Raw genomic sequence first — 14,744 nt, 5'->3', positions numbered from 1 at the left:
CTAGCCTATATAAATATTTATATATATATATATATATATATATATATATATATATATATATATATATATATACACATATACTATTCACCATTTCCCGCATTAGCGAGGTAGCGTTTAGAATTAGAGGACTGAACCTTTGAGGGAATATCCTCACTAGGCCCCCTTCTCTGTTCCTTCTTTTGGAAAATTGAAAAAAAGGGAGGGAAGGATTTCCAGCCCCCCGCTCCCTTCTCTTTTAGTCGTCTTGTACGACACACAGGGAATACGTGCGAAGCAGTCTTTCTCCCTTATCCCCAGGGATAATATATTATTATTTATATATTTATTATACTTTGTCGCTGTCTCCCGCGTTAGCGAGGTAGCGCAAGGAAACAGATGAAAGAATGGCCCAACCCACCCACACACACGTATATACATACATGTCCACACATGCATATATATATATATATATATATATATATATATATACCTATACATTTCAACGTATACATATATAAATATACACAGACATATACGTATATACGCATGTACATAATTCATACTTGCTGCCTTTATTCATTCCCGTCGCCACCCCGCCACACATGAAATGACAACCCCCTCCCCCCTTATGCGCGCGAGGTAGCGCTGGGAAAAGACAACAAAAGGTCACATTTCACACTCAGTCTCTTGCTGTCATGTATAATGCACCAAAACCACAGCTCCATTTCCACATCCAGGTCCCACAAAACTTTCCATGGTTTACCCTAGATGCTTCACATGCCCTGGTTCAATCCATTGACAGTACATCGACCCTGGTATACCACATCGTTCCAATTCACTCTATTCCTTGCATGCCTTTCACCCTCCTGCATGTTCAGGCCCTGATTGCTCAAAATCTTTTTCACTCCATCTTTCCACCTCCAAGTGGGTCTCCCACTTCTCCTCGTTCCCTCCACCTCTGACACATATATCCTCTTTGTCAATCTTTCCTTACTCATTCTCTCCATGTGACCAAACTATTTCAAAACACCATCTTCTGCTCTCACAACCACACTCTTTTTATTACCCTTTCATTACTTACTCGATCATATCACCTCACACCACATATTGACCTCAAACATCTCATTTCCAACACATCAACCCTCCTCCACATAACTCTATTTATAGCCCACGCCTTGCAACCATACAACATTGTTGGAACCACTATTCCTTCAAACGTACCCATTTTTGCTCTCCGAGATAATGTTCTTGCCTTCCATACATTTTTCAATGCTCCCAGAACTTTCGCCCCATCCCCAACCCCATGACTCACTTCCGCTTCCATGGTTCCATCCACTGCCAAATGCACTCCCAGATATCTAAAACACTTCACTTCCTCCATTTTTTCTCCATTCAAACTTACCTCCCAAATGACTTGTCCCTCAACCCTACTGTACCTAATAATCTTGCTCTTATTCACATTTACTCTCAGCTTTCTTCTTTCACACACTTTACCAAAATCATTCACCAGCTTCTGCAGTTTCTCACCCGAATCAGCCACCAGCGCTGTGTCATCAGCAGACAACAACTGACTCACTTATAAAAGATTAAATAAATGTGCATTCCTCAGAGGAATGATTGAAGGCAGCAAGTGTGGATGTGTACATGCACAAATATGTATATGTCTGTGTATGTATATACAGAAATGTATAGGTACATATATGTGTGTGTGTGGGCGTTTATGTATATATATGTGTATGTGGGTGGGTTGGGCCATTCTTTTGTCTGTTTTCTTGTGCAACGTCGCTAATGCAAGAGACAGTGACTTAAGTATAATAAATATATAAAAATATGAATATATATACATATATGGTTTTGATGCATTATTCATGACAGCTAGAGACTGAGTGTGAACGAATGTGGCCTTTGTTGTCTTTTCCTATTGCTACCTGGCACACATGCAGGGGGAGGGGGTTGTCATTTCATGTGTGGCAGGGTGGCAACAGGAATGAATAAGAGCAGACAGTATGAATTATGTACATGTGTATATATGTATATGTCTGTGTGTGTATATATATGTATACATTGAGATGTATAGGTATGTATATGTGCGTGTGTGGACGTGTATGTACATACATGGGTGTGTGGATGGGTTGGGCCGCTCTTTCATCTCTTTCCTTGCGCTACCTCGCTAACGCGGGAGACAGCGACAAAGTATAATGAATAAATAAATAAAAATAAATATATATATATATATATATTCTTTCTTTCATACTATTTGCCATTTCCCGTGTTAGCGAGGTAGCGTTAAGAACAGAGGACTGGGCCTTTGAGGTAATATCCTCATCTGGCCCCCTTCTCTGTTCCTTCTTTGGGGAAAAAAAGAAAACCAAGAGGGGGGGATTTCCAGCCCCCCCGCTCCCTTCCCTTTTAGTCGCCTTCTATGACACGCAGGGAATACGTGGGAAGTAGTCTTTCTCCCCTATCCCCAGGGATATATATATATATATATATATATATATATATATATATATATATATATATATATATATATATATATATATATATATATATATATATATTGATATTGTATTACACTGTTCGCCATTTCCCGCTTTAGCGGGGTAGCGTTAAGAACAGAGGACTGGGTCTTTGAGGAAATATCCTCACTTGGCCCCCTTCTCTGTTCCTCTTTTGGAAAATTTAAAAAACGAGAGGGGAGGATTTCCAGCTCCCCACTCCCATATATTTATATATATATATATATATATATATATATATATATATATATATATATATATATATATAGCCAATAAAAGTGAGAGCAAAGTGGGTGAGAAAATGTATGAGAAGTTAGCTGCAATGGATGAATTTGTGGGTATCTAATGATAGAGAGGTGATAGAGAGGTCTTTGACAAAGAAAAATGTACTCATACTGGCCAAACTTACAGAACCAATCCTGGAGAAGCCTGAAGGACAACCACAAGCAATGGCATCATCACCAAGAGCATTGCAGCCATAGGCACAGGGGCTGGAAATACAACTATCATCTACCTGCAGTATATTTAAAAAATCAATTATTTTCACTTCATACATATACATATATATATTTTTTTTATTTTCATTTTGCTTTGTCGCTGTTTCCCGCGTTTGCGAGGTAGCGCAAGGAAACGGACGAAAGAAATGGCCCATCCCACCCCCATACACATGTATATACATACACGTCCACACACGCAAATATACACACCCATACATCTCAATGTACACATATATATACACACACAGACACATACATATATACACATGCACACAATTCACACTGTCTGACTTTATTCATTCCCATCGCCACCTCGCCACACATGGAATAACATCCCCCTCCCCCCTCATGTGTGTGAGGTAGCGCTAGGAAAAGACAACAAAGGCCACATTCGTTCACACTCAGTCTCTAGCTGTCATGCAATAATGCCCGAAACCACAGCTCCCTTTCCGCATCCAGGCCCCACAGAACTTTCCATGGTTTACCCCAGACGCTTCGCATACCCTGATTCAATCCACTGACAGCATGTCGACCCCAGTATACCACATCGATCCAATTTACTCTATTCTTTGCCCGCCTCTCACCCTCCTGCATGTTCAGGCCCCGATCACTCAAAATCTTTTTCACTCCATCTTTCCACCTCCAATTTGGTCTCCCACTTCTCTTCGTTCTCTCCACCTCTGACACATATATCCTCTTGGTCAATCTTTCCTCACTCATTCTCTCCATGTGCCCAAACCATTTCAAAACACCCTCTTCTGCTCTCTCAACCATGCTCTTTTTATTTCCACACATCTCTCTTACCCTTACATTACTTACTCGATCAAACCACCTCACACCACATATTGTCCTCAAACATCTCATTTCCAGCACATCCACCCTCCTGCGCACAACTCTATCCATAGCCCACGCCTCGCAACCATACAACATTGTTGGAACCACTATTCCTTCAAACATACCCATTTTTGCTTTCCGAGATAATGTTCTTGACTTCCACACATTCTTCAAGGCTCCCAGGATTTTCGCCCCCTCCCCCACCCTATGATTCACTTCCGCTTCCATGGTTACATCCGCTGCCAGATCCACTCCCAGATATCTAAAACATTTTACTTCCTCAGTTTTTCTCCATTCAAACTTACCTCCCAATTGACTTGAACCTCAACCCTACTGTACCTAATAACCTTGCTCTTATTCACATTTACTCTTAACTTCCTTCTTTCACACACTTTACCAAACTCAGTCACATGCTTCTGCAGTTTCTCACATGAATCAGCCACCAGTGCTGTATCATCAGCGAACAACTGACAACACAGATATATGAATATATACGCATGTACATATTCTTACTTGCTGCCTTAATCCATTCCTCACCTGGCCCCCTTCTCTGTTCCTTCTTGTGGAAAATCAAAAATGGAAGAGGAGGATTTCCAGCCCCCCCTGCTCCCTCCCCTTTTAGTTGCCTTCTAAGACACACAGGGAATACGTTGGAAGTATTCTTTCTCCCCTATCCCCAGGGATGGGGAAGGGGTGGGGGTATTTCATGTGTGGTGGGGTGGCAACGGGAATGGATGAAGGCAGCAAGTATGAATATGTACGTGTGTACATATGTATAGGTATGTATACATTGAATTGTATGTGTATGTATATGTGCATGTGTGGGCATTTATGTATATACATTTATATGTGGGTGGGTTGGGCCATCCCTTGTCTGTTTCCTTGTGCTAACGCAGGAGATGGCGATTAAGTACAATAATATAAATAAACATTATACATAATCACTCTTTCCCACATCAGTGAGGTAGTGTAAGGAAACAGATGAAGGATGGCCCATCCACTCATATACACACATACACATATGTATATACATGTTGGGCCGTTCTTTTGTCTGTTTCCTTGAGCTACCTCACTAATGTGGGAGACAATAACAAAGTATAATAATAATGATAATAATAATAATAATAATAATAATAATAATAATAATAATAATAATAATAATAATATATATAAACACCCACATACGAATATATGTACATAAACATATCAACATATACATACACATACGCAGACATTACATACATACATGTATATATTCATACTTGCTTGCCTTCATCCATTCCTGTTGCTACCCAACTCCACAGGAAAACAGCATCATTTTCCCCTGCTTCAGCAAGGTAGGGCCAGAAATACAGACAAAAAGGCCACATTCATTCACACTCAGTCTTTAGCTGTCATGTGTAATGCACCAAAAACACAGCTCCCTATCCACATCCAGGCACCACAAACTTTTCCACTGTTTACCCCAGACACTTCACATGCCCTGGTTCAGTCCATTGACAGCACGTCGATCCCTGTACACCACATCGTTCCAATTCACTATTCCTAGCACACCTCTCACCCTCCCGTATGTTCAGGCCCCGATCGCTCAAAATCTTTTTCAATCCATCCTTCCACCTCCAATTTCGTCTCCTGCTTCTGTGCCCTCCACTTCTGACATATATAACCTATTTGTCAATCTTTCATCATTCATTCTCTCCATAAGTTCAAATGATTTCAGCACACCCTCATCTGCTCTCTCAACTATACTCTTTATTTCCACACATCTCTCTCACCCTTACATTACTTATTCGATCAAACCACCTCACACCACATATTGTCCTCAAACATATAATTTCCAACACATCCACCATTCTTCATACAACCCTATCTATATCCCATGCTTTGCAACCATATAACATTATTGGAACTACTATTCCTTCAAACATACCCATTTTCCCTCTCCACACACTTTTCATCGCTCCCAGAAGCTTCACCCCCTTCCCCACCCCGTGACTCACTTCCACTTCCATGGTTCCATTTACTCTCAATTCTCCACTTTTCTAAACTCAGTCACCAACCTCTGTAGTTTCTCACACAAATCAGCCACTAGAGCTGTATCATCGGCAAACAACAACTGACTCACTTCTCAGGCCCTCTCATCCCCAACAGACTACATACTCGTCCCTCTCTCCAAAACTCTTGCATTTACCTCCTTGACCACCCCATTCATAAAAAAATCAAACAACCACAGGAACATCACACATCCCTGCCACAAACTGACATTCACAGGAAACCAATCACACTCCTCTCTTTCTACTCGCACACATGACTTACACCCTTGGTAAAAACTTTTCACTGCTTCTAGCAACTTACCTCCCACACCATATACTCTTAAAACCTTCCACAAACCATCTCTATCAACCCTATCATATGCCTTCTCCAGATCCATTTCAACACACTCTCTTCTGCTCTCTCAACCATTACTTCAAACCTCAAGCTCAAAGCTAAACTAGAAAGGAAAACTATCCTAATAACTTAAAACATGTTACTTAGAAATATCAGTGCATTTGTGAAGGCAAACTCTTCTTCACGATATATAATTTTCATTGTCAAAGCAGATAAATGAAATTCCTGTTTAACAAACCTGAACACACACAAACAAGGCGAAGTTGAAGGAGTATCCATTAGGACAAATGCATTTATATGAACCAAGAGTGTTCTGGCAGTCTGCAGAGCCACACAGAGTCCCTTGAGTGCACTCATCATCATCCACGCACTGACCATAGTAATGGTGCCGGCGGTAGCCATCTGGACACCCACATAAAAAGCTACCTTGCACATTCTGTGTATATCAGAGAGTAATGGCAATGATTAAAACATTACCTACAACATAATGACACTTTATATTATTCTACATGCATCACAAATACAGTAAATATTAACAGAAATAAATTGTCATGATTATGGACTTATCTCCATGAAACAAAAGGTAAAGTTAAGAGACTTCACCTCACATCCCACGTCACAAGAACCATCAAGAGCACATTCATCAGAGTCAATACACATTGTCCCTGAAGGATCAAGATGATAACCACGAGGACACATGCACTTGAAGCTTCCCATAATGTTCATACATGTACCCAGTGGACCACAAAGCCCAGTCTGCTCCAGGCATTCATTGATATCTGATGGTTAGGGAGAAACATTTCAAACATTGAACATACTTTGATGAATTACTTATACAAAACTATAAAACAATTCAACAGAATTTAGTGATGTAGAGAAAATGACATACCAATGCACTGCTCGCCGATTTCATTGTAGCCCTGTGCACAAGTACACTTATATGAACCCTGAGTGTTGACACATTCATTTTCACAGGTGTGTTGACCTGTTGTACACTCATCGAGGTCCCGACAAGTGATACCATCAGCATTAAGAGTGTAGCCACGTGGACAAGAGCATCGGTAAGAGCCTTCAGTATTCTGGCAAGTGAACTTGCAGGGTGGTGGTGTGCGCTCACATTCATTTATATCAATACACCTTGTTCCTGAGTGGTCTGGTTTGTAACCCTTGTCACAGATACAACGGTAGGAGCCCATGGTATTGATGCATTTTCCATTTCTACAAAGATTAGGCATTTGACATTCATTGATATCAAGACCATCAAGAGAAAAGCCAGCTTCCATACAAATTTCATCATATTCTGGAGTGCCTTGACGAGGGCAGTGCTCACACATTGGGCCCCAAGCTAATCCCATTGTGCAGCAGCAGTCAGTTTTGGTTACCTGAGAAAAATACATAAATAAAGAATTCTTATCCTTATCTTTAAGCCAAACATCTAGATTAATAAATATATTCTTCAGGAAAAGTTTGATCAATTTCTGAGTACATCATAATCTAAAACTTTCATGGGGATGCTTATCATACCTTGACAAGACTGTCACTTGTGGTTGAGCACATACCACCGATGAGCTGTCGGAAGCAGAAGCCTTCACGATGATCAATACACTGTTTTCCATCCCTGCTAGGTACAAAGCCTTCATAGCACTCACACCTGTAGGAGCCTTTGGTATTGATGCACCGACCACTCTTGCAGATGTTGGGATTAAGTGCACACTCATTGATATCTTTACAGTCATCAGTAATGCCCACCTGTACAACAGTCATGGAATGAACAAATTACACTGATAAAATCAATTACTAGAAATCATCTAAAACACTTAATGTCTCTTGAAAATCAAAAGTATACTCACTGTCCCCACAGTCACGGACCTAAACACACAAGTTTGATTATCTGGAAAGATATCTACAGAATACTAAAAGGACTTGATCCATACAACACTCATGGTCCTGCTAAAATTTCATCATATGTGCCAAAGAGGTGCGCAGACATGCTTGATAGACGACATGAATTACTGTTCAAGATGTAATTGGAGAGAGGCATAGTGTTAAGGGAATTGAAAAGAGCAAATGTCATACCTATATATAAGAAAGGAGACTGGGAACAGGCATTGAACTACAGACCAGTCTCATCACTGAGTGTGGTGTGTAAGGTTCAGGAAAAGATTATTTGTAAGCAAATGTATGACTTTCTATGAAGAAGCAAATTTCCTAAGTGAGTCAGCATGGTTTTAGGGAAAGGAGGTCATATGTAACTAACCTCATAAGGTTTTACAAGATGGTGAGCTCAGTCCCAGAAAAAAGGTAAGGCTGAGTGGACTGTCTATATCTGATCTACTAGAAGACATTTGACATTGACCCACATAGGAGGCTAATTATGAAGGTGGAGCACCAAGTACAAAAAAGAGGAAAACTTCGTTGGATCTCACTGAAAGGGAGCAAAGAATGCATGCCAGAGGAGCCCTTTCTGAATGAGTTGAGGTGACTAGTGGAGTGCCACAATGTTCAGTTCTGGGCCCGTTATGCTTCTTAATTTATATCAGTGACTTGCCTGAGGGTAAGGAATCCTACTTCTATAATACTTGAGTAGTAGATGATTGAAATCAACTAAGTGCAAAATTTATGAATGCCAATGGCAAAAGTTTAGAAAGTTGTAAATTAATAGAGCAAATTAAAAAAATGGGTGTAAAGCTCTCACACCATACTATATAAATGGGTAATTACAAATAAGGCACTATCTGCCGAGTAAGGTGCAAACAGAAGCCAGTAAACATCAACTGCTACATTTGCTGTTAAGGATTTCACATTCATAAAAAAATTTTAATCATCACAAATCATACACAAATGAGAACAAGCTACATTCATATACTGAAAGGCAAAGTCATTATTTTGAAACAGTGAAACATAGTAAGAAGAAAACAGTATGAAGATGAAAAACAAAACTGATTAATCTAGACTGGCATTCTAGGGATCACCAGTATTCCTAGGCATCTGAAGAGCATAATTAGGCTAACAGCAATGCATGAACCAGGAAAGTATGGTTCCATAAGCTAGATCAAGAAGAAGAGACTTGGCTAAGTTAAGCCTGTTCCCTAACCCCAAGAAGCTAGTCCTTAATATATTTCAGGAAAAATTACCAATGGAGGAGTAGACAGAAATAAGAAATGGAAAAATGAGACAAGAAAGGATGATATTGATTTTGAGGGTTTCTCAAGGAAGAGTAAGGATGCCAAAGGAGAGATGGAGAACATAACAAATGATAGCTCCCACATTCTAAGTAGGTAAATCAAGCCTCTGCTCAGAATATTTCATCATGAGGAAAAGGTGAAGGAACTGGAAAACACTGCTAGGGACCATGAAAAATTCCAGAAAGCATTAGGGGTGGATCTAGTGAACAAAGTGAAAGAACAAGATGATAATGCTAGAGACTGTGAAAAAGCTAGAGAGCACAAAATATGGAAAATTGTGATGCAACATGATGGCTGTATTAAAAAACTGGAGGATGGTTTCAGTATGAGTAAACATGAAACAGGCGATGTGGGTGAGAAAAGGGAAGAACTGGAAAATAATTTTGGGGTGAAAGATGAGCACAAAACAGAAGTAACTGAAATAAGCGAAGAGCACAACTCCACAGATCCTAAAAGAAATGCACAAAATGAAGTACTGTGTAGAGCCACTGAAAAGGGAGTATATACAGTCAGGGACAGGGCAATCAATGAAATGTGTGGCAGAACAGATGTTAAAATTAAAAGAGCAAAGATAATGTGAGACTTAAGAGTGACAATGAAAAAGGAGATTTTTGATAAGTTAAGAGATGTGAAAGTGGAGACAGCAACACCTTCCCTTTCTAATCCCAGCTTGTTCTTCACAAACAAGGGGCTTACTAATCTTCTGAACACAATCAACTACTGTCCTACCATTCACCTTGCTAACTATGCTAAGAAAATGTATTCCTCTTTAATTCTTGACTTCCTTTTTACTCCCTTTTCTGTATACAATGGAACAATTACTACTTTTTTCCACTTATCATGCACCTGACCAATATTCCATACATTTTTCTAAGCCACTCCATAGCAACTTCACCTCCACTCTTTACCATTTTACTCACTATTTCATCAATAGCCTCAAGTTTTCCATTCTTAAGAGCTTGCTCTTCACATCCTCTCAAATGTAATGCCTCCCTTTCTCATATAGGCATTTCCATTTCTCCTTACCTCTAAATCCTACTGTGCCAATTGGCACCTCTCTTTTATCATTGTTTCCGATAGCAGAAACAGTTTACCAAGTGCATTTCAATTAGTAAATTACTATTTACAAATTCTGATAAAGAAACTAAATTCAAGCATAAGAAAATTTTGTTGCAGCACCAGAAACAGTGTAATATGCTTGCAAACACTAAAATTAAGACCATAAAACTTTTTGGGAGGGAAAGTGAAGAAGTCAAGGCGGGTAATTAGCACCCAAACATCTACCTTTTTTTTGCCCTTCATAATATTCATGTAAAATGTGACATAAGGCTAACTACACAGATTTACTACATTAATATAATCATATCATACCTGTTGATATCCTTCTGGACAAATGCACATGAATGTTCCAATCAAGTTTTTGCAGAGGAACCTACAGTTGTTTGCTGGGGTAGAGCATTCATCAACATCCAGACAGTGCCGCCCATCAGGAGCCAAGGTGTAACCATAAGGACAAATGCAGCGAAAAGCCCCAGCCATATTGTGACAACGGAAAGCACACTGGTGGCCAAGCTCCTCACACTCATCAACATCTTCACAAGTCTGCCAAATAGTATACTTACAAGATGAACAACATAGGTGTCACTAACATGAGTAATTTTGATATCAACTTTAAGCTTTCTTACAAATACAACTTTAGTTTTATTACTGGTTTTACAAGTGTTAATTACTCTTAACCCTTTTGTTGCTAAGTTCATCAGTCTATTGTTACAAAGCAGTGTGCTATGAGTGTCAAACTTAATTTATTACACAAAATGAATTCTATGTACACAGTAGGTTCTGTTGGTTGGTCACATATGGAAACCCAAACAAACATGTGTCACTTGGGCTCTCTGGAGGCCTCAACTAGCCCTCAGTAACCAAAACAGTAATTGTATGCCTTTTCTAGGAACTTTTCATGCCTGAGGTGCCCTCCACCACCCATAATACCCACCACTTACACCCACAACACTCATACATAGAAGTGGCAAAACTGGTAAATAACATACTTTCCTATATCAAAAATGCTCAACTCTTGTTTCAAACAAAAAAGTAATGCTCTGTGCAGCAACAATACTTCCTACTATAAGCACTCCCTACTATAAGTGAATCAGTATATAGCATGATGAAACAATTTTTTCTGACCCTCACTGATGTGGAAAGCAAGATTTTCATCAGCTTGCACAAGGTGGCTAATAACAAGTAGTGGTAAGTAGGCATGATGAGGGTAAGAACTTCCCCATATCTCTTGGAAATCATGTCAACCAAGGATAGTGCCCCAAAATCTTACCATATTCTTGAAGCATTCCATAAAGTGATTATGTCACAGCAATCTAAATAGGAAAAGAAAAAATATAGAAATGCTTATTTCAACATACCTGCATGGGACCTGGTGCAAATCCATCTTGACATGAGCATTCAAATCCACCCTCTACATTGCTGCATGTTCCATTACCACAAATATTGGCCACAGCACATTCATTGTCATCTTCACAAAAAAAAGGGAAATAATACATATAATCTTTATATTATCTTGTCTAATAATATTATGAGGATGATAATTTTCTTGCAGAACTTATGATAATTATTTCAGTATTACCAAGACACTGTAACTCTGAAATCATAACAGTTAACATTTTAGGTTAACAGTAACTTACTGAGGCTAAAATGTTCTAATCACATATACTCTGTTACCAGGTTCTGTCTCCTCGAGGTTACAACACAAGCGAAAAGTTACGTCTGTTGAGGCTTTATCAATTACCTATTTGTACTGTTCCAGCATACAAATCTTAAATCTACTGTATGCTATCTGCACAAACCATGTCTTCAGTCATTCTGGTCCATTCATATACCACACTTATCCTATGAAAGTATCTGTTTACATCCTTATTTACAAGCTTCTTACTTAATTTCATGTTATGTCCTCTGGATGCTCGATCTCTACATCTCCAAAGAACTGGCCACCATCCATTTCTTAAATCTCTTTTAAAAACTTATAGGTTGTGATCAACAGTCAAAGACTTCTCACTTCAAAGGAGTCTATGTTTCCCTGCTACTGGTAGTAGTGCTGCTTTGAGCTACACAAGTCTTTAGAAAGGTCCTGGGTAACACCAGGACTCTTTTATAGAAACTAGTCCTGAGATAATGATATATGAATATCATTCCACACCATAATTTTTGAATAAGTGTGAAATCTACAATCTAATAATCATTAATGGGTGGTACTAACCTATACAGCGACGGCCAGAGCTGTCAAGGACAAAGCCCATAGGACACTCGCATCGGAAGGAACCATCAGTGTTGACACATTCACCTCCCTGGCATGATCCTGGCATGATTTCACATTCATTTAGATCAGCTCCAGACTCTGATCGCCCAGGACCCAGAGGGCAGAGCCTCTCAAACTCAGCTGGAGATCAAAAAGAGGACCTTTAGCAAACTTTTATCAGGGAAAAATGGTTAATACCTCACAGTTCTATTTTGATCATTTTCATAACAAAAGAGAAAAAATCACTTACTTATCATTAATGCCAGAAAAATATAATCAACACTGTGAGAACAACTGGTTGCATGATAAGAAGGAAGGTATACATGACTTTCCTAAAATCAACACAGAAGGATACAGGCAAATATCACCTAAGCCATTTGTTGCTGGTCCACATGACATCTACAAACGTAAAAGACATAAAAGCAGTGTGTGAAATTCAGAATTCTACATACTATTTTGCTTATTATGTCATGTCTTCTGGCCTTTAATCTACCACATTTCGTTAATATGAATTTTCACTGTGTTAACTACACTCCATAAATACTATATTTCATTATACTGCACTCACACTATGTCAGGCACCAGAAGTCCCCTTTATGTAATCACCATGGCTTCCAAAGACTTCAAAGTTCCCAAATAATCAGAAATTTTCATGATTCTTATTACGAGTTTTTCAATATTACAGAGAGGAAAGTTGTGGAAAATTTACAAATTCGTAAGCAAGTTTTTGATGTTAAGATGATTTGAGATTTAAAATAATTCTATCAGACCAAGGCTACAAGGGTCATGAATTAGTAGGATATGGTGCACTTTATGTCATGACAACCTTTGGCATATCATCTTAACATCAAGTATTATTGGGTTTAAAATTTTTCATCTCTTCATTATGATCAGTCTCTGAAACAAATACTCATGAAGGGAAGACTTAAAAAACTACAGCAAACTGTAAGATCCTGCTGCATCAAGAGCCACTTGAATGTATGAATGGCATACCACTGGAAGGAAAAATAAAACCTAGTGAGGTACTAAAAGAGCACTCAACTCACGGGAACTGATAGGTGGGCAACGTTCACAGGTCAAACCCCAAGCAGCACCAGATGAACAACAACATTCTTTCTTGAGAATCCTAACTGGTCGGGGTTCCAAACACAAGCCTAAAAAGTAATCATTATGAATTAATCAGTGCTGAATGACTGTTTATCACTGGACTGGCCAGGCTGAAATATGTCAACCTCATAATGAATTTCATCAAGGTAAGATGGTGAGTACAAAACATTCTCATATACATAAAGTGGATTAAGTGAAGATATCCTTTCAGTTTATTCTTACATAATCTTCTTGTGGCCTGTGCTAAAGTGAACAAAGTCTTCCTTACTGATATAAGTATTTTTCGACCACATTTTGGAACAATCTGAAAAACTGGGCACTGTAAACTTATATATTAGTCGCAATATATTTGCACTTAGTGTTATAATTCCCAATGTTTGTTGCACTTCAAATGTTTTATTGTAATGAATAAACAATGACTTAGGAAGCTCATGTGCACTCACCCCTTTCATATTTCTCATAGCACTCCTCCTGACGGTGATCAACGCATTTTGTACCATCTGGGCTCACTTGAAAACCGGGAGGACATATACACTGGAACGTTCCACGCCCATTAACGCACTCACCATTTTCACAGATATCCTCAACAGAGGTGCATTCATCGATATCTGGAGTGGTAAATTTCAGTGATGTTAAATAATATTGAATAATATGCAGCAACTTCATGACAGATAATTCTTATAATTCATCAGTTTTGAGGAAAACACAAATATTGCATTATGATACTGTTCAACTCTTTCACCAAAGCACTATGTTATGATTAATTGGAAAATAATTCTTGAAAGAGAATTATCTGCTATTCAACCAGGTAAAACACTATTTACCAGTGTTACATGCCCTTTAACTCAGGTTGCCCTGCTACCTAGCATATAAGGTAAGCTAAGAATACTGTCAGGCACATTTATTTGAGATGTGTGGTATTCTTTGA

At 38.9% G+C, this 14,744-nt stretch overlaps 1 protein-coding gene across 1 annotated transcript in view; it reads right to left on the bottom strand.

The window, feature by feature from the left end:
* Positions 1 to 14,744, bottom strand: part of LOC139746792 (fibrillin-1-like) — a 172,569-nt gene that overhangs the window by 24,890 nt on the left and 132,935 nt on the right. The window contains exons 35-44 of the mRNA XM_071658344.1: positions 14,260 to 14,424; positions 13,756 to 13,863; positions 12,671 to 12,850; positions 11,820 to 11,929; positions 10,774 to 11,004; positions 7,742 to 7,966; positions 7,107 to 7,599; positions 6,821 to 6,996; positions 6,456 to 6,653; positions 2,908 to 3,012 (exon numbers count right to left, since the gene is read on the bottom strand). Coding sequence (XP_071514445.1) covers positions 2,908 to 3,012; positions 6,456 to 6,653; positions 6,821 to 6,996; positions 7,107 to 7,599; positions 7,742 to 7,966; positions 10,774 to 11,004; positions 11,820 to 11,929; positions 12,671 to 12,850; positions 13,756 to 13,863; positions 14,260 to 14,424 — 1,991 coding nt within the window. The remainder of the gene's footprint in view (positions 1 to 2,907; positions 3,013 to 6,455; positions 6,654 to 6,820; positions 6,997 to 7,106; positions 7,600 to 7,741; positions 7,967 to 10,773; positions 11,005 to 11,819; positions 11,930 to 12,670; positions 12,851 to 13,755; positions 13,864 to 14,259; positions 14,425 to 14,744) is intronic.

Source organism: Panulirus ornatus, chromosome 66 (assembly GCF_036320965.1).
Source record: "Panulirus ornatus isolate Po-2019 chromosome 66, ASM3632096v1, whole genome shotgun sequence".
In the NCBI taxonomy this organism is placed as follows: Eukaryota; Metazoa; Arthropoda; class Malacostraca; order Decapoda; family Palinuridae; genus Panulirus; species Panulirus ornatus.
Note: the sequence above shows the minus strand (reverse complement) of the source record. Positions and strands in the feature narration are given on the sequence as shown.